Here is a 19655-nt window from a genome sequence, read left to right on the forward strand (position 1 = left end):
GTAACTTGAGACAATAATTAATAACTAGTATTAATTGCCTTCTAAGAGTACCACAAAGGAATCAAATATATCACAATAGAGAAGTAATCTTACTACCTCGAACTATGAACTAATAAAGGTTGAAAGATAAATCTCAAAGCATAAGAAAAAGGTTCAAAAAAACTCTCAAAGGATGATATTCTTAATTAATAATGGAGTCCTAATGAATGAAAAGAACTCCTTATTTACAGGAGTAGAAGTCCTTAAAATTATTTGGGGGGGGCTGCTAAGGGGTAACAAAAGTCATCAAAATTAGGTGGGAGCGGCCAAATCCCTTTGGGGCAGATTTGGATCTTAAAACTACTAGTTTTGGCCATTAGTTTGGACCCCAATTGGGCTCCTTTTGAAACATCCCCTTTTGAATCTCTTTTAAGCTCATTTTGAGCCCTTTTGGTGGACTTTAAGGGCTGATTTGGTGACTCAATCTTCCTCCTCTTGGACTTCAATTTGGACCACCAAATAATTGTAAAACTTGGACAATTCATCTCCTTTGGGCTTGAGCTCTTCATCTACAATTAAAAGCTTCTTTATTTTCCATTGAAGTCCAGTAATCTTAGTCTGCAACTCTTAGCTTGAGTTCTTGTAAATGACCTTGGAGCTTCCAAAACTCTATCCTTGTCCTTGATGCTATCACTCTCCAATCCTCTTAAGTACTTCAAAAGGCCCAAATAGTGCACTATAGTTTTTAAGACTAGGCGGCAATGCAAGTTCCTACTCAGTCTCCTAGGTATCTTAAAAAGTAACATATTATTTACAGTAGTCACATAGATGATATAGTATTTTTAACCTCAAACGGGATATATGCAGTATAGTTTATCATTTGATTTCTTTTATCAAAATAGTGCTTCAATGCCTTTTATTATTGAACATAATAGTAATGTTTTTTTGACGATGCTTACAATATATACTGAAAATCGATATTGATTATTTGATCTATATATTGTTGCTAACATGATATACATCACTGTCTCGATAGAAAATAGATACCATCGCCTATAAATCAAGACTGCTAAATTGAATGCCTTGTATGCAATGTACCCCAAAGTCATTAGATTAAAATGAAGGAGAACTAAATTTGGGGTTTAGTAAGCTATTGCGTCCAACAGATGGTATTATCGTATCCAGGGGCAAAGCGGGTGATTAAATTGTCGAAAAAATATATTGCGTATATAGGTAAAATATCAGGTTCTAGAGATACATAATATATATTGAATACCTTTTTATCGGAAAATTCTTTTTTTACTTCTTTCAAGTTTGAACACCCTTGAAGAAATTCCTGACTTCGCCACTGATCGTATCAGAGTAATAGACCAAGAAAGAAAGAGCTGCAATCCAAATTTGCATTTGTGCAAATGATGAGAGATGAAATTTTGTTGAATGACACACAACAAAATTCATACTATAAATATTTAGCGTCTCCCCCTTTATTTGATAAAAATATTATATAGTAAAAGTCTTTAGAGACCATAACATAAGAATATTTTAAAGTCAGAGAAATATATGTTGGCCTCGAGAACAGAAAAACTCCATAAGATATACTATATGAGATTAAATAATTAAAATATTAAGTACCATAACAATTGAAAAAAGAAAAGTTGCACAACAGTACTACACAGTATTAATTCTCCACAGCTCTTCCTTACACACAGCAAACCGCAACCTAACTTTGAAGTTCAAAATAAACCACAATATCAATTCTACAGTTATACAACATTTCAAGAGCCCTTAGCACTGCAATGCCAAATCTATCACGAAACTCTTAACTTATGGCAAGGCAAAAACACCGCTATATATACTACATCATCAACATTACAACCAAAACAATTTAGCCAAAGTTCATGGTTTAATTAATGATTCACTAGTAAACTTTTGATGATAACTTCTGCTTTAGGTGATGCAATCTGAAATTTTGATATCTCAGCAAGCAATTTTGACTCTTGCGGATTCTTCATTTTTACTTATGACGAGTCACTTGCAGAATTTACATATAGCCATGACTCAATTTTCATTCTCACCAGCACCGGAGACTTGGCTAAGAGAAGCTTGATAAGCTGCATCTGAGGATTTTTGCCTATAAAGCCGTCTAGCTTGATTTCCATGAGGTGATCGAATGTCAAATCTGAAAAACCTTCAACTTCATGAGATTCTGGAGCAACAACTACGCTATTATTCACCTAAGAAAGATTAAAAAAACCATATACCCGAATTTATTGAGGATCTGAGCTATAAGAAAAGATGCTAAATAAGGAGGAGAAAGAATAGAATGAAATGATTAAGAACCTCGATTTCCAAATATTGTAAATACGGCATGCTTCTCATCAAGCAAAGAGCATAGGAGACCTCACATAATTTACACAGACAATGACCAAAGAGGTACAGACGCTTCTGAAACGGAAGCCTAGTCGGTAATTCACCTGCTACTGCAGGCACGAACTAGGGAGAAAATGCCACATACAAGATGACTCAGAGCCCAAATGATGTTCCATATATAAAAATGCATTAAAAGATTCAAATAAGCACATTTACCTTGAGAGTAATTATGTTACTAAAGTGGAGATGCTTGAGAGCAGAAAAAAACTCAAAGAACTTGGTGATACAAAATTTATTTGCCCCATCATACCATCCCCAATGCGCAAGTGATAATTTTTCCAGCAGGGGTATAGGTTTTAAGCAAAGAGATCTTATATTGCCGTCAAAGTCAAAGGATTTCAGGTTGGGAGCATTAATTTCAATGACATTTCTTAAAGTATATGAGATTTTCAACGCCAAATGCTCAAGCAACGGGCATCCAGAGATTAAACTTTCAAGCAACTCAGAAGAAATTTTTACGCCACGTAATTCCAGGCTAGTTAACTTATCAAATCCTTTGAAGGAGGGTGGAGGAAGTATTATACAACCTTCGAGAATCAGATGCTTCAAATGCAAACATGCGGAAAAGTGAAGAAGGCAATTTGTATGGTTTACCCTTGGTCGGAAGTCTAAGAAAAAGATGCTCAATGCCATTCCTAAAAAGAAAATATATCAAGTTGTCAATCTTTGTACACATTCCCGAATGAGGAATGCAGAGGGTAAACGTTGTAATAGGTCCTGAATGAAAGGTGAAAATATTGAAGATAATCTTTGTAAAGTAAATGTTATGGGATCTCAAATCCTTTTGAGTTGTCCAAAGTGTTTCATCAAGCGTCAACTTTGGAAGTCTGCACCAGATATATCTCCATTTCTTCGATAAGATGCTTGTCCTCACAACATCTTGAAAAGGCACACACATAAGAATATCATCAATTACGTTCTCAGGAAGGTTGCTAAGTACATCAGTAGTTAAAGTTTGACGACACTGCTTCTTGAGATTTGGAGACATCAGAGCAACATTCGCCAATAAGAACCTGTAGAAAATAAACAAGACTACAAAAGATAAGGTTCACAACTATCTGGACAGAACTGCTGTTTCCCCATCGTTGAATAACATGCAACAACTGTAAGAAGAACAAGAAGGGGGTGTTCTGTTGAAATCATTCATCCATCTCCTCTGGATATCCTTCATGAATACAGAGGGATAATCATATTTGTTGTGCAAAAGTAGAATCACGTTACCTTTCTCTTCTATTAAGCTTATAAACTAACATAAATAGCGACAATAAGTAGGAGTGCTTATCCGGTGGTTAGGTTCAGTATTTGCACTTAGTTTTGGCTTATCAGTTATCGGTTTCTAAATGTGCTAAACCCAAACCAATAAAAGTCAGTTATTGGTTAAGTTAATACATATTCAGGATTTTGATCAACTATTTAGCGATGTTGGTGTAATCAAACATCCATATAGTAGTATGCAGAATCAAGAATCAGATATATAGAAAGTAGAACACTTCGCACAGTGTAAGAAGGAATTCAAGGCAACACAACTAGTTAAACATTATATGGTTGATATCAAATTAACATGGCAATCAATTGTTAGCAACATTTAACATTCAAATGAAGTGGACTAACCCTGATATACTCTAAAATCATTCAAAGCTTTAATCATCAACTCACACCATAAAAAGATTTGGATAGTGCATGAAACTAAGCAAATAATCACATTGTAATCTTCAGACGAGGCTCTTGTTCAGGATTTTCAATTAAACAGATCTCAATAGTCAATAAACCAGTACTTTTATGAAGTTTGAATCTATATTATTGATTCTGCGATAAGATAGGCTACAAACTGAACTTTGCCACCATGTAATTTAAAAACAAAAAGAATCATGCAGATGGGTGTTTTTCACTAGCATAACCTTCTAATTGGTAGCGTAGCTGTGTAGGCTGTAGTAAATAGATTCAATGTCCACTGAATTTTTAAGCTGTTTTTGTGTGAGAATAAGATAAAGCAGCAGATGAGATTCACTACCTTAGTGGAATGGAAGACAAAATACAGTGTTTGAGACACCATCGACCAAAGATGAGAGAGGAAGAGGAGAAACTCACCTGAGATTGAGGGGATTTGGCCGGAACTAGCAAGGGTAAAATGTAATTTGAGTAGAGCTGTAGGGGTTTGGTATCAATTAAACCGAGCTAGACCGACTTGTTTTTTATAAAGAGCAACTAATAACCTGTTTGGCCAAATGTATTTTTTTTCAAAGTTAAAATGTTTAGCCAAAAATTTTAAAAGGAAAAAAACTTTTTTTGAATAAAAGTAAAAGGAGAAAAAATAGTTCTTCCTAAAAGTATTTTTTTGCAAAATATTTTTGAAACAAATATACTTTTGTAGCTTGTTTGGCAATTTTTTTTTTTGTGCGGTCAAAGGTACTTTTTTGTGTTGGCAAAAATATTTTTTTCGCAAAGTTAAAGTGTTCGACGAAGTTTTAAAAGGAAAAAAAATACTTTTGAATAGAAGCAAATAAAAGTAGCTTCTTTTAAAAGTACTTTTTTGAAAATCATTTTTGAGAAAAAATACACTTAAAAACACTTCTTTAAAACTTAATCAAACACTAATTGTTGTTCAAAGTGCTTTTTAAATTAATTAGTCAAATTTTAGAAAAGCACTTTTCAAGATAAACTAATTTTAGAAGCACATTTTAAGTAAAAATCCTACTTATAGCCTGTTTGGCCAAGCTAAAATCAACTTATTTTTAAAAGTGTTTTTCTCAAAAGTGCTTGTTAAGAATACTTTTGGTGAGAACCAACTTATGTTTGGTTAATTAATTTGAAAAGCACTTTTGAGTAGCAACTAATATTTGGCCAAACTTTTAAAATTTGTTTCTACCTGTATTTTTCTCAAAAGTGTTTTTTAAAAAATATTTTTAAAAAGAAGTTACTTTTTTCTGTTTCTACTCCTACTTAAAAACACTTTTTTTTTCTTTCGAAATACTTGCCAAACACCTTTACTCTGAAAAAGCACTGCCCAAAAATAATTTTGAAAAAAAAAAAAAACCTAAGCCAAACAGGCTATTTTAGTATCATTTAAAGATATTCAATAGACGACCTCTCATAGAGAATCTCCAGTAATGTTCAATAGACTCCTAAATAGGGTTATCATTTGCTCTATTAATATATCCAATTCCTCCCCACACACACACCTTCACCCCACCCAACCCCCCCCCCACCCCCAACCCCAAAAAGCACACCTGATTTAGCAAAGAGGGAAAAAGCACACCTTGAAATTTAAACAAAAATACAAGGAATGACCAAAGCGGGTGTAACCAAATATCTATGCCTAATATTGTGTACTCTGATCAAGTGATCATGTGAGACTGTTGAATCATTTTAATAAAGATATTATTTGACCAAGCATTCTGTTGTCATTAATAAAGTAAACATTAGTCTCTATCAAATATTTTTATGTATTCGTCCAGCCATGACAGAAAAGGAGCCTTTTCAACTCAAAATCTGAATTGGGAAAATGCTTAAAAAATCGTGTCATTTCTTTTTCGATGCTTCTTTGCCTTGCCTTATTCAAAACAAGGCGAGATTCCAAGTTACATTCATTTGAACATGGCATGTAGGCCGGCCCTCAAATATCTAACAGCACTGTTTGATAATAACAACAATTAGTCCAACAGACCATTTGTTGGCTTCTAAAAAAGGATGAAAAATGAACAGGATAAATTTGGGACCAATCTAACTATAAATTGCTTAATCCAAAGATGAATTTCTCCAATTCCTGTGATAAGAAAGAGAAGGAAAGAAGTTGAATGGGTCTTTAAAGGCGTATTTTCACCCACTCAGAAGAAGCAACGTCTCTGTTTTTTGTACAATTGTAGGTAGCGAGTAAAAAGAAACCAAAACAGATACTGCCAACTCTAAACTACCACAAACGCTTAGGCCATTTAGAGAGTTATCAGCATCAGCCCAACAATAAGCAACGTAGAGAGGGAAGAATTTTCATAATATGCTGGGAAAGAGCAAGCCATCTTCCATACCAATTTCCATACCATAACAATAAGCCATCTATTTAGTGGGAGAAGCTGCTAGAAGCAACCTCTGCATAGAATACAAATCTCACGATAACAAACAAATACCATTCAATATCTCTGTACAAAAAGCAAGCCATCCATACATCAGCTTGCATCTTCATTAAAATCCTTATAGTCGTTGCTTATGTAAACAGCAAAATTTACAAACAGATCCTCTGCAACAACTTTCTACCGTGCCCTTTTTTACTTTCTTAACAAGTAAACAACATTTTAGTACTCTTTTTTACCTAACCGTTGTGCTGGATAATATCCATACAAAGTCTGCATACATATGCATCAAAAAACCAATACAAGATCAGACACGGCCCTTTTTCTTTTGGGGGTCCCCTTTTCACTACTCAGAACATCAGTAGTAGTGAAGATCAGTCCTTCATAACAAGCTTGTTAATGCCCACCAGTTCAGAGCGTCCACCTGACAAAAAAATATTACCACATGGGGAAAGGTTCAATGCTCTACACCCTCTAAAATTCACCACACCTTCAGTATTGTGTTCAATGCAGTATCACACTGATGCAGTGAGTAAACATATGAGCAGCAATAAACATTGGAATAGAAGGCAAGGAAGAAAAGAGAATATACTATTGACACCTGACCCCACCTCACAATGTTTGTGATACACACGTTTAATGCAGTGTACACTGAGGCATATGATGAACGAATAATTTCAGACCCCGCGATGAAACAAGAATTATATCAAGACAGATTTTCAATATATCAAAACGGTGTCAGCGAGTTACATAACCACTTACACGTGTACATTGAAGTGAAATTCCTTTTGCTAAGTAACACATACATACACAGGTCAAACCATTATAGATAGTGAAATCTTTGATCCATAAGAGCCCTATTTGTATGGCAATTGAAATGAGAAAAAACCACCCAAATAGCAAGAGTTTTGCAAGATATGTAATCTGATAGACTAGCAATAGCTCATAATGGAGGATGGAGATGTACCTCTGTTGTTGCAGTGTTCAAATAAAATCCATGAAATCATCAAATCTGAGCTGCTGATGAAAGAAGCCCCATCTGTTCAGTAAGATGACACATATGGTTCAGTTTATCCAAATCATTCTCCTCAACTCCTAGAAAATCCTCTTCCTTTTCAAAGCCATCTTCCATGCCAATTTCATCCGTATCCCCAGTAAGAGGGCTTGCAGAAAGAATCTGGTCCCAGAAAATATCATTAATCGCTGGAAGCTTAGGCACATCATCAAGCAGGACATCGACATGGGTGTCTGCCAAAAATCCATCAGGGGCAATTGCTGTTACACCATCCAAAATGGCTTGCGTGTTGTCAATATATGGCACATTTCCAGTCTCAGGCCTCTTGAGGCCAGTTATTCCAAAAGTTTCCTGTCTATTAATCATTTGTTCTTGAGAAAATTTAGGCAAATCATGGTCTGTGAGAGAGTTCAGAGCATCCGTTTCAGGTAACTTAGGAACTTTGGCCTCCCCAGGAACAACAGTAGTTGAAGATTGGCTCTCAGACATGACAGATGAACAAGAGTTGAATGGAAATCCTGAATCTGAGTTTATATGAGACTGTGAAGACATTGGCAATACTTCAGAGAGGGTAACCCCAGAAATACGACTGAATGTATCACCACTAAGTGCGTTCTTGGGAGAGAGGGGATTATCAGTCAAAAGACCATTTGTATTCTTAAGTCTGTTGTCCAGCCTCCCAGGTGTATTTATTTTCAGAATCTGCCGCAGCAATGCTTTTGCTGCCTCGTTCATTGAAGGTTGATACCTGACTATCCGTCCATCTTGCAACATATTAACAGGACTGCCCGCAACATTTTCTTCATCCTGGTCAGGAAGTCTCCTTTTCTTATTCATTCCAGCAATACGCCTGTTACTCCCATTCTGTTGATGTACCAGTTGGGCTACAAAGCCAGGGCTCTGCATGGCCTTGGCAAGGAATGACATCATTTGCTGTTGCCTTTTCTCCATTAATTGGACACGCTGCCCAACAGTCTGCATTTGGTGATCCGTCGCCTGCTGCTGCTGTTTCAACTTAACCAGCTCCTGCATAAGAACATCCTTATCTCTTTTAAGCCTTTCCACCTCATCCTCTATTCCGAACTTCCCAACTTCAACACAAGATCCAACAGATGCATTTTGCACTTGGGAGGTGGTTTGCTGATGGCCCTGCACCTGAGAGGGTTTTCGCCTGCTTATACTCTTCAACAGGTGTTTGTGGCCTCTAAGAAATCCCTCGTTTGCAAATTCCCAGCGATCCGGATCAACCTTCCTGAAACCCTGATTGACAAAAGGGGAAAGCAAACTATAAAAGGAATTAAAGTTGTCCAGTGGGTACAAGGGCAGAACACATAATAGTGACGACCACACTCTGCAGAAAGATGACTCTCTGATCACAAACAAATCCCTAACATCCATCTATTACTTAAAACATCTCAACCTGGAATGATTCCATCAACTATGTCGACGATTGTTACCCAGGGAGTTAAAGTGCAGGACTATAATGGTGTAGCACAAGTATGTACGTGAATAAAGCAATAAAGTATTAAATTTTGTGACAAAATGGCATGCCCCAAAGGCATAGAATAATATGCGATTTAACCTAAAACTACTTTAAAAGCTAGTCTAACACTATCTTCAGTACATTTACTAAATCTACTTCACAGGAAATGGTAAAGTTTTTTTACAAGTAAAATTTTACTGGGCACAGTAGATATAAAAAAGGGAACAATAAATGTTTGAAAAACAAGAGCAAATACAACAAAATAGGGGTATAGAGTGCGGTGAGGCAATGGAGGTTAGTGGGTGATGGATGAGAGAGAAAAATAAAGAAGGGGTAAAGGCATGGGATAAGTTTTACCCCACCTCCCTGAAGGAATATCTTCATCTCAGTTAATTATAGTCCCCTTGAGCAATTCAATCCTAAGCTTCCCCCATAGATACCAAACATTACAATTTAAAATCATAGAGATCAAAACAGATGTGCCATCCTTCTTTTTATCTTTTTATGACCGAGAAAAGCTGTCTGAAGCCCTATGTTGCACGGACTCTCCAAAATGTTGCCGCACCGCTGTCGAATCCTCCAAGAATGCACTACTTTTGGAGGATCCGACACGCATCCGGTGACATTTTCATAGAGACCGAGCAACATAGCTGAAGCCAGCCCTTAGGATCAACTACAGCCTTTGTAACTCGCGGATAATGGGGGGGCCCCCTCAACTCTTCTTGAATATGCGACCTAAGTCACAAGTCTCTTAACCTTTATTTTTATTTTTTTTACTAAGATAAGTAAATATTATTTAGGCAAGTACCAAGATGGTACTGCAAAAAACAAATTTACAACAGTACAGAAGTCACCATATAACAATTCATCACACTCATCTCAATGAATCTAAAAAGTTTAAAACATCTGAGAAGCCTTCTACTATCCTCTCGTTACACCATTGAAACAGATTTTCTGCTATATATTTCCTCTCTCCATCAAAACACCTCCTATCCCTTCCCACCATATACTCCATAAGATGCATAAAGCAGCTGTCTGTTCTCCAAATTTTATTTCTGTTTCCTCCAATCTTGTATCCTTGCCAGCTTGACAATAAACTTTGCACATCTCTAGGCATCAACCAGTGCACTCCAAATAAACAAGCTAAAGCATCGTTCCAGCATAATATACCACTAATATAGTCTCGAAATGTCTAATGGAAAAAATTCAGAAGATAGAGAAGCGAGAGAAATAACAAGTTAAAGCATTTAAATCAGTATAAATAGACACAGAAATTTGCAGAGATAGAAAATTGATTAATTTTTTTAGGGTTTAAGGAAACGGTTCGGACACAATAATAAAAGCAAGAGAAGTAGCAACCAGAGGAAGGGAAAGGAAGACGAAATGTACAGACGTAAGTATTCAACTGTCTGACGAAGCTGGAGAAGTTATTGTGCTTGAAATACTTGGGCAAAACATCTCTAGCAAACTCCGGCACGTTCCACACAACAAAGCTGTTGTGACTCTTACTCCACGACACCACAGAATCCGTCGACGGATCATCAACCATGTCATACGTCTTGCTCAGAAACGGCGGCGGCGAATTCCCTACCGTCGTGGTCTCATGAACTCCGTCCATTCAATCGAACCGTTTTCTCAATACACTCACAAGCTCTACAGAAATAAATATACAGCGACAGCTGAATTCAAAAAAATATAGAGAGAGAATTCTGCCAAAAAAAATGGAAGTATCGAGATCCGAAGAGAAGCAAAGAGAGGAAAAATGTCGCTGTACGGTGAGCAAAAGGAGACTAAGGAGAAAGAAGAAGGGGAGTAGGGGAGAGAGTGACTGGCACCAAGCGGTGGAAATTGGAAACTAGAGGACGCGAGAAGGTCATGGAACGCTTGATTTGCGCCAACGAGGCATATTCGTTTGTCCTTTGCCCCCTATGTTTATTGAAATTTTCTCGAGGAGCATATTTGTTGCGAGTATTTGTGCACTCTCCTAAATTTGCATGTTTATAGTCTTTTGGAGCCATGGATTTGGGTGTAATTACACATTTTGGCTATCAAGTAATTATTTGGTCAGCATAAAATTGGGTGTAATTAGAGTGGTATAATTATACTTTTCAATTCTCAAGGGGAGGTGAGAATTGGTGGTAATTACGCTGTATAATTACAAGGTTGTTTTTTAGTTTTTTTTTTCTTTTTGTTTTTATTTTAATTTATTTTCTTTATAACTTTTTATTTCTATTATTTTAATTTTTAAATTTTATTTTTACTTTTTAATTTCTTTTGAAATTTTAAAATATATTTTTCTCTGTACATTATTTATTTTTTATTTCTCTATCTTTCCTTCTTGTGATTCCATGTAATTGCTTATATTTTATTTTTTATTTGTTTTATTATCCTATTTTTTGAAACTACACCTCCTAATATTAGAAATAATGAGTCATTAATAAACTTGGCATATAATGAGTGATGCAACTAAAGTGGATTTCGTTGTTGAATGTGGTTATAGACTTGTCATGTTTCCTAATCTTAAGTTGCAGTGGGACTTAATAATATTATGTTGGAATTTGAGATATGTTAAACTATTTTAAAGCAAAAAAAAACTTTCTCTCTCTTCGCTCTAACTTCTCTCTAAGCATAGGTTAATCTAACGTACGCACTGGAGCTCCATGGGAAGGGGGCGAGGTCGGGGAAGGGGACGACCTAGAAAAGAGATACAAATAGCGTTTGGAAGTTCGGTGCATGTTCAATCCAAGGAGAAAGCATCAATATCAAAGCAACCAGTGACAAAAATACCAATGGAACAGTACCCAGCTTTAGATCCGTCATCGAGCTCAACTGTGAAAGCTATAACAATGGAGGATGGGGAAAAAACTCCTATAACAGAGAATTCTAAAGTGGAGGAAGGAAAACAGAGTAAACAAAGTACAGATCTAGTACAAAAGGAGGTGATTCAAACTCGAAAAGAAGAAGATGCAACAGTAAAGAGTGATGAGAATCAAAAGGAAGCAAAGGAGATGGCTAAACCACAGTGGAACTCACTATTTGCTGGAAATAGAGTGGCAGAAAATGGAATGGCCCTAAGCTACTTTCCTCCCCAAATTGTTGATGGGGAGACGATAGTACAACTAGAGAAAAATGAAGTTGACAAAGAAGCAGAGAAGTGGAAAAACTCACTTATTGTCTATGTTTTGGGAGAGACACCAGGATATACAGTCATGCACAGGTATATTTCTCAAATGTGGAATTCTATTCCTATGCCAGATTTGTATTTGCATGAGGAGGGATATTATGTGGCTCGATTCAATAATGAAAATGATATGAATGAAGTACTCTTTTCTGGACCTTATACTATGAAGAATAGACCAATTATTTTGAAACTGTGAAACCCTGCTTTTGATTTTAATCAAGAGTTTATGACAGAGATTCCATTATGGGTGAAGTTTCCTAAACTACCTATGAGTTGTTGGGGATGTGGATCATTAGGCAGGATTGCTAGTGCATTAGGGAAACCTCTATTTGCTGATGAATGTACTACTAAACAAATGAGGATTTCCAATGCTAGAATGTTGATTGAAGTTAATGTATCCAAGCCACTACCTGATACATATAGTAGTAATGGAACCAAATGGAAAGAAATTTCAACAAGAAGTGGAGTTTGAATGGAAGCCCCAATTCTGTCCAAAATGTCAAGTTATTGGACACATTTGTACTAAGAAACCTAAGCAGCAAGGGATGAATAGACAAGTACAAAATAGAAGAGGATGGGAACAGAAGAAGATAGTGCAATAATGGAAGCCTAAAGAAACTATGGATAAGCAGAATGATGATCAACAACAGGTGACTACAGAAGTCAATCAAAATGAAGTGGATTATAGTATGAGCAAACTGCAGCAACAAGAAATTGCAACACCAGCTGAGAAGGATAGAAGTGTCACTAAAGGAAAGGAGCTGATGCCTAACCCAGAATTGAATTTAATCAACTTTCCACGGTTGAGTGCAGTGATGATGACCAAAGCTAGGACTGGATCTACATGGATAAAACAGAGAGAGATGTAGAGAATAAGGCAAGTTGAACTTCCTGACCTAGGAGGACCTATTATTGCTCAGTGACTTGGATATTTTGGAATATTAGGGGGGGTGAAATAAGTGTATAAACAAAAAGAGTTAAAGAAATATATAAAAGCAAAAAATATAAAAATTCTAGGATTGGTGGAAACAAGAGTTAAGCAGCATAGATGCAAGAAGATAGCTACAAAAATTGATGCTAATTGGGGCATTGTACATAATTATTCAGCTGCTATCAATGGAAGAATCTGGTTGATGTGGGATCAAAACTCATATAGTGTAAATGTGCTAAGGGTGGAAGCCCAGTTAATACATTGTGAAATCACTACAAATGACTTCGAATGTGTGATGACTATTGTTTATGGCTATAATACTGTGGAAGAGAGGAGAAGTTTATGGAGTAGTTTGGAAGATATAACACAAAGCACTAATTGCCCATTGAGCTCCCATCTTGTAACATTCAATGAAGTTAAGGATTTCTCAGAATGCATTAATTCAACTCTATTAAATGAATTACAGTGGAAAGGTGATTATTATACATGGACAAACAAGCAAAAAGGAGGAGAAAGAGTCAGTAGCAAAATTGATAGAGCTTTTGGAAATCATGACTGGATGATGAATTGGGGCCATGTTGTACTTGAATATGATCTACCTAATATTTCAAATCAAGCCCCTATGTTGTTAACCTTGCTTAAAGTGAACCAAAACATTAGAGCACCTTTCAGATTTTTCAACATATAGTGTGAGCATGAACAGTTCCTGTATCTTGTTGAGACTTATTGGAAGAAACAACCGGATAAAGATCTCATGCAGAATATCTGGAATAAAATGAAGGCAATGAGACATGTATTCAGATAATTAAACCAGAAGGAATTCAGAGTAACTGTGGGGAAGATTGACAAAGCTAGAGAAGATCTTCAAAGAATTCAGACAACAATGAAAGTTAACTATGATGACAGTTTGTTAATTGAAGAGAGAGAGAAGCCCTGATGAATCTGAAAAAATGGAGTCTGATAGAGGAGAGTATATTGAAACAGAAATCTAGAGCTCAGTGGATACAACTTGGAGATTCAAATTCAAAATATTTTGCTATTATTATAAAGGAAAGAATTCAAAGGAAACAAATCAAAGAACTCAAAGCATTGAAAGATGGTAAGATGCTGACTAATCCTAATGACCTAAAGCAGGAAATTGTTTCATTTTACAAAGGGTTAATGGGAAGTTCAAAACAGTCTCTAAGGGCAGTTAACAAGATAGTAATGAGTAAGGGACCCATGAACAACAAATATTTCTTTGTTCCTCCGTTAAAAAACAAGAGATAGTGGAAGGGTTGGGATCAATTAGGAATGATAAATTTCCAGGGTTGGATGGATACAATGCTTATTTCTATAAAAGGGCATGGAGTGTAGTAGGTCCAGAGATTATAAATGCAGTTAAAAGGTTCTTTGAGGTTAGCAGGATGAATAGATCTATCAATTGTACATCTGTGACTCTAATACATAAAAATGAGCATCTTATAAGTGTGAAGGAGTATAGACCCATTGCTTATTGTTCAGTGTTATATAAAATTATTTTCAAAGTCTTAGCAACAAGAATTTAGAAAGTAATTGCAACAGTGATATGTGAAACTCAAACTGGATTCATTCCTGGAAGGAAGATCTCAGATAATATCTTTCTTGCACAAGAACTGGTGAAGTCATATACAAGGGAAAATGTGTCTCCTAGATGCATGATTAAAATAGATATTCAAAAAGCATATGATTCTGTGGAATGGGTATACCTGGAGCAGATGTTAGATGAGATGGGATTTCCTAGACAGTTCATTTCATGGGTACTAGAATGTGTGACAACTGTGAATTATTCTATCTTGGTCAATGGTAAGACAACAGTTCCTTTCAATGCAGCTAAAGGACTTAGGCAAGGAGATCTAATTTCTCCTTTCCTATTTGCAATAGCCATGGAATATCTGAGTAGGATGCTTAATAAAGTGAAAGGAAGTAAAGGATTCAAATATCACCCAAAGTGCTCTAAGCTATCAATAACTCATTTGTCCTTTGTAGATGATCTTTTGCTATTTTAAAGAGGTGATACTGAATCTGTGGATACTATTAGAAGATGTTTCATGGAGTTCTCTAATGCCTCAGGTCTTCAAGTCAATAAAGATAAAAGCTCTATTTATTTGGAGGGGTTACTCAAGAGGTTCAGAATCAAATACTACAATTGCTAGAAGTCACTAAAGGTGACTTACTATTCAGCTATTTAGGGATACCTTTAGCTACAAAGAAGATATCCTTAATACAGTGGCAACCTTTGATCAACAAGATGGTATCTAGAATTACTGCTTGGACTGCCAAGAAACTCTCTACGCAGGAAGGCCCCAGCTAATTTAAACACTATTGTTTGGTATTCAGGCATATTTGTCACAATTTCCCTCAAAAGTATTAAATGCAATTGAGGCTTACTGTCGAAGCTATCTATGGTCTGGTACCAATATAATTACGAGAAAGGCTCTGTTAGCATGGGAGAAAGTGTGCACTCCAAAATCAATGGGTGGATTAGGATTGATAAATATGAGACTATGGAATAAGGCAACAATAATTAAAGCTAACTGGGACATTGAACATAAGGTGGACAGACTGTGGATCAGATGGGTACACTCTTATTATATTAAGAACCAAAAGTTTGATCAAATGGTCATACCTATGCATGCAGGATGGATGGTGAGGAGAATCTTTGAAGCATGAAGATATGTGACACGGGTTCAACACAACAACAAAAACAGCTTAATCAAGCAGATTTACCTTCAACCAATTGACAACAATGAGAGGATACCATGGAAGACACTAAGGTTTGGGAATGATGCTTGACCAAAAGCCCATTTCACAATGTGGATGCAGATGCAAGGGAAATTACTAAAAGTGGACAGAATTGCTGCTTGGGGCATAAATGTGGATCGTGTATGTAAACTGTGTAATAGGCATGATGAAACAAGGAACTATTTATTCATGGAATGTCCTTATTCTATGGAAATCTGGGAAGGGGTACTAAAATGGATGAAGGTTCAACATTTCAAAATAGCACAAAGATGGAGAACTGGATCATTGAAAGAGCAAAAGGCAGAACAAAAAGAGCTCAAGTGTTTAAGATGGCATACACAGAATGGGTGTATGCAACATGGATAGAAAGGAATCAACGCAGATTTGAAGGCAAATCAAAGAATTCAAGTCAACTGGTGAGGCAAATTGCTTATGTGTGTAGTGTTCAAGCACCAGCCAGAATCAAAGATTAGATTCAGCAGCTTAGAGTTAGTTAATTCTGGTAGTATGTGTTTTAGTCGTTTGTGAGTATTAACAGATAGTAGACTGTGATGTAGTCTACTATGGAACTTTTATGTAATCATTTTGATGATTAATAAAAAAAATTAATTACCAAAAAAAACTATTTTATTTTATTTTTTTAAATTTTGAAATTGTGTTATATTCATGTTCCAATTTACTTATTTTAGTAGTATTGGCTCACATTGCATGTTATTCATTTTTTAGTTGGAATTGATAAATTAGTTTTATCAAACATTTGAAAAATGTTATGACACTATATTTATGAATATTAATTTATTTTATCAAACATGAATTCCATGATGTTCTTACAAAACGTATATTTTTAGTTTTTGCAAGTATCTAAACTAAATATTATTAATTTAATATATATATATATATATATATATATATAAATTATTTTTATAATATTAGTTATAAATATATAATTACTAATTAATGTATATTCACAAAAAATGTACATCTTAAATACCAAATTTAATGTTATTTACTCTTATAACATTTATAAGCATATATTTATTATATTAACTTTTAATTTTTGATAAGTACTTAATTTAAAATTTAATCTAACTGTATAATTACACTTGTGCAACCAAACAGTAAACTTGTAATTACACTATAATTACACTATGACAAACAAACAAGTCGTCGTAATTACACAACTGTGTAATTACTAGGTTGTGTAATTACTACCCTAGTAATTACACCAATTCCAATTACTGGGTGACTTTCCAAACATACTCTTATAGTTTTTGTACCCAACAACAATAACAAAAGAATCCAATAGATTTCTTAAGTGGGTTTCGAAAGCATAATGTATACGCAAACATTATCCCTATTTTTGGGAGGTAAAGAGTCAATAGACTTTTGGCTTAGAAAAATAAAAACAAGTAATAATAAAAACCAAAAATATAAAATATAAAACTAGCGATCTAAAAGTTAGAAAAATGGGGGAGGGGAGGGGGCAATAAGAACAAGCAGTGTTTCTCTACCCACCAAGGTGACAAAAATAACACTTAGATCCCTGATTGATGATTATATAGTAATAAGCTGGTTATAAAAACTAAAATCGCGAGCACAAACAAGAGCAACACAACAATAACAACAATGATCCAATGAAATCCCACTAATAAGGTTTACGTAGAATTTTTTCCCTACTCCGAGGAATAGAGAGACTGTTTCCGTAAGACACTCGGCTCAAGAAGACGAAACAAGAACAATACATATTCAAAATTTTGTAAAAATATTCAAGTACATAAATGAGTATACAAATTAGACATAACGAAGTAGCAGGAAAACAACGGAAAAAAATAATCTATAAAGCATTTTGTTGCATGTACAAAATAACAAAACTAAGTTGTAGCTATTCAATTGATAATGTCTAGTTATTTATTTATTTCTGTAATCATTGATAGTTTGTATCTCATAGAGAAAAACACATAGTAAAAATAACGAAGATTGAAAAATATTATTTAAAAATAAAAAATATATGCAACATTTTTTTTGGTAACTAAACTCTTTATTTACCAAGTAAACATATACGACTCAATACAAGAAGAAAAAATACAACCGTGCTATCTTGGACATAGCCCCAATCCAGCCAACTACACATCTTCTCTACTGCTCTAACCTTCTATCACTCACTACTAAAGATAAAAGTTCAGACTCTCCATCTTCGTCTTTAAGCTAGGAAACCTCGATCCTCTACAATGGATTTCTTGGATAATATGTCTTTTCAATATCTCACTAGTTCGCCTCTTGTGTTGAAACAAACTCATGTTCCTCTCCTGCCAAATGCAATACAAACATCCAGCCGAAGTTAGTCTATACATAGCAGCAGTATCATACTTCCCTTGCCCGTATCTCACAGTCCATCTCATTTTATCATGTCATCCCATAGATTTCCTGTTATTACCTTGCCATCCCAATATCCTGTCCCAGACAGTTGCAGAGTAACAACATTGAAAGAATAGGTGATTTATGGATTCATCTTCACTGTTGCACAGAGGACATTTCAAATCATACACATGCTTCCACTTTACGAATCTATCCTTTGTAAGCAATCTTTCATGAATAGCAATGTATAATATGAACACCCATCTTGGTGCCCCTAAGTTATTGCCTATTAGTCTCTTCTAGATAACTTTTTGAAATTCTCCCCTAATTTTGCAATACATCCCTTTTGTGGAAAATGTAATCATTTGAGTTACCTGCATTTCATTGCATCCAGCTTGTTCAAACACTTCTTTCGCATTCAAAATTTTCCTGACCACCCATGAAGCTCTGTCCACCCTTGCATCCCATACTCTACCATGTTTGATATAGTAAGCATGAACCCATTTAATCCAAATTCTATCTTTTTTCCCATATACATTCCATAGATGCTTATATATGGCTGCCCTATTCCAAGCATATATGTACAGTAATCCTAGACCCCCAACAGATTTAGAATAGCATAGTCGATCCCACGCTATTAAGGCTTTCTTTGACATTTCAGCTCCACCAGTTCATAAGAACCTTATGCATAATGATTCAATCAATTGCACCACTTTCTTAGGTAATACAAAAACCCGCGACCAGAAAATTTGAACGGTACAGATTTTATCAATTGGACACGTCCAACATAAGATAAGAATTTTGCAGTCCACGATGTAATTTTGCTTAGCATTCTGTCCATCAGTGGTTTAAACTGTACCACACTGGTCTTTTTATCACTTAGAGGGATCCCCAGGTATCTGAAAAGCAACTCCCATTTTGTGAACCCCAAACTCTGCATTATGTCTTCTTGATCCTCTCTACATACACCTCCAAAATAAATGAAGCTCTTCTCAGTATTTGCTGCCAGCCTAGAAGATTCAGAAAATTCCTGGAAGCATTCATAAATCATTCTAACCGATATAGGATCTCCTCTACAAAAGAACAACAAATCATCAGCAAATCCCAAATGAGTAACATTCAGTTTCTCATATTTTGGATGGAAATTAAAATCTGGTTGTCTTCTTAAAGTCTTCATTCTCCTATTCAAATATTCTATGACCAACACAAAAAGAAAAGGGGATAGGGGATCCCCCTGCCTGAGTCCTTTCCTTGCTTTGAAAGGGATAACAGGTATACCATTGATAATTATTGAGTAGGATACTGTGCTGATACAGATCATTATCCATTTCACAAACACTAATGGAAAATTTAAGTTATTAAGGATTTGCTCCATAAAAGTCCATTCCACTGAATCATACACTTTCCTCGTATCAATTTTCAATATACATCTTGGCGAAATTCCTTTTCTTCCA

The 19655-nt window shown here is 35.5% G+C and overlaps 3 protein-coding genes across 6 annotated transcripts; 1 reads left to right on the forward strand and 2 right to left on the reverse strand.

Moving 5' to 3' along the window:
- Nucleotides 1-1657: 1657 nt before the first annotated feature.
- LOC104237798 (F-box/FBD/LRR-repeat protein At1g13570-like) lies at nucleotides 1658-4581 on the reverse strand. 4 transcript variants are annotated; one of them, XM_009792020.2, is made up of 4 exons: nucleotides 4498-4581; nucleotides 2566-3422; nucleotides 2320-2472; nucleotides 1658-2213 (listed from the first exon to the last, which is right to left on the reverse strand). In XM_009792020.2, exons 2-4 carry the CDS (start codon nucleotides 3040-3042, stop codon nucleotides 1998-2000), a joined length of 846 nt encoding a protein of 281 aa, XP_009790322.1. In that variant the 5' UTR covers nucleotides 3043-3422; nucleotides 4498-4581; the 3' UTR covers nucleotides 1658-1997. The 4 variants fall into 4 exon arrangements, 2 of the variants coding, with proteins under 2 accessions (XP_009790322.1, XP_009790323.1); XM_009792021.2 differs by having other exon boundaries at nucleotides 4421-4508; XR_011406217.1 differs by lacking the exon at nucleotides 2320-2472 and having other exon boundaries at nucleotides 1658-2158.
- Nucleotides 4582-6423: 1842 nt separating this feature from the next.
- Nucleotides 6424-10787, reverse strand: LOC104237799 (heat stress transcription factor A-1b). The gene is made up of 3 exons (XM_009792022.2): nucleotides 10365-10787; nucleotides 7441-8748; nucleotides 6424-6897 (listed from the first exon to the last, which is right to left on the reverse strand). The coding sequence occupies exons 1-2, from the start codon at nucleotides 10587-10589 to the stop codon at nucleotides 7480-7482; spliced, it is 1494 nt and encodes a 497-aa protein (XP_009790324.1). The 5' UTR covers nucleotides 10590-10787; the 3' UTR covers nucleotides 6424-6897; nucleotides 7441-7479.
- Nucleotides 10788-14019: 3232 nt separating this feature from the next.
- LOC138888216 (uncharacterized) lies at nucleotides 14020-16212 on the forward strand. Its single transcript, XM_070170036.1, has 6 exons — nucleotides 14020-14293; nucleotides 14392-14470; nucleotides 14684-15017; nucleotides 15091-15174; nucleotides 15442-15750; nucleotides 15928-16212. Exons 1-6 carry the CDS (start codon nucleotides 14020-14022, stop codon nucleotides 16210-16212), a joined length of 1365 nt encoding a protein of 454 aa, XP_070026137.1.
- The last annotated feature ends 3443 nt before the right edge of the window (nucleotides 16213-19655 follow it).

The sequence above is a fragment of the Nicotiana sylvestris genome, chromosome 3, assembly GCF_000393655.2.
Source record: "Nicotiana sylvestris chromosome 3, ASM39365v2, whole genome shotgun sequence".
NCBI classification, from domain to species: Eukaryota; Viridiplantae; Streptophyta; class Magnoliopsida; order Solanales; family Solanaceae; genus Nicotiana; species Nicotiana sylvestris.

What these genes read in the sequence shown, in the direction of transcription:
- LOC138888216 (XM_070170036.1), top strand. Translation starts at nt 14,020, where the DNA reads ATGAATCTGAAAAAATGGAGTCTGATAGAGGAGAGTATATTGAAACAG. An exon ending in AGTTAACAAGATAGTAATGA is followed by an intron (nt 14,294 to 14,391) that starts GTAAGGGACCCA and finishes ATAAATTTCCAG; the next exon opens with GGTTGGATGGATACAATGCT. An exon ending in GGAGTTCTCTAATGCCTCAG is followed by an intron (nt 15,175 to 15,441) that starts GTCTTCAAGTCA and finishes TTTGGTATTCAG; the next exon opens with GCATATTTGTCACAATTTCC.
- LOC104237799 (XM_009792022.2), bottom strand. Translation starts at nt 10,589, where the DNA reads ATGGACGGAGTTCATGAGACCACGACGGTAGGGAATTCGCCGCCGCCG. An exon ending in TCAGACAGTTGAATACTTAC is followed by an intron (nt 8,749 to 10,364) that starts GTCTGTACATTT and finishes TTTGTCAATCAG; the next exon opens with GGTTTCAGGAAGGTTGATCC.
- LOC104237798 (XM_009792020.2), bottom strand. Translation starts at nt 3,042, where the DNA reads ATGGCATTGAGCATCTTTTTCTTAGACTTCCGACCAAGGGTAAACCAT. An exon ending in GTAACATAATTACTCTCAAG is followed by an intron (nt 2,473 to 2,565) that starts GTAAATGTGCTT and finishes TTTTCTCCCTAG; the next exon opens with TTCGTGCCTGCAGTAGCAGG. An exon ending in TACAATATTTGGAAATCGAG is followed by an intron (nt 2,214 to 2,319) that starts GTTCTTAATCAT and finishes AATCTTTCTTAG; the next exon opens with GTGAATAATAGCGTAGTTGT.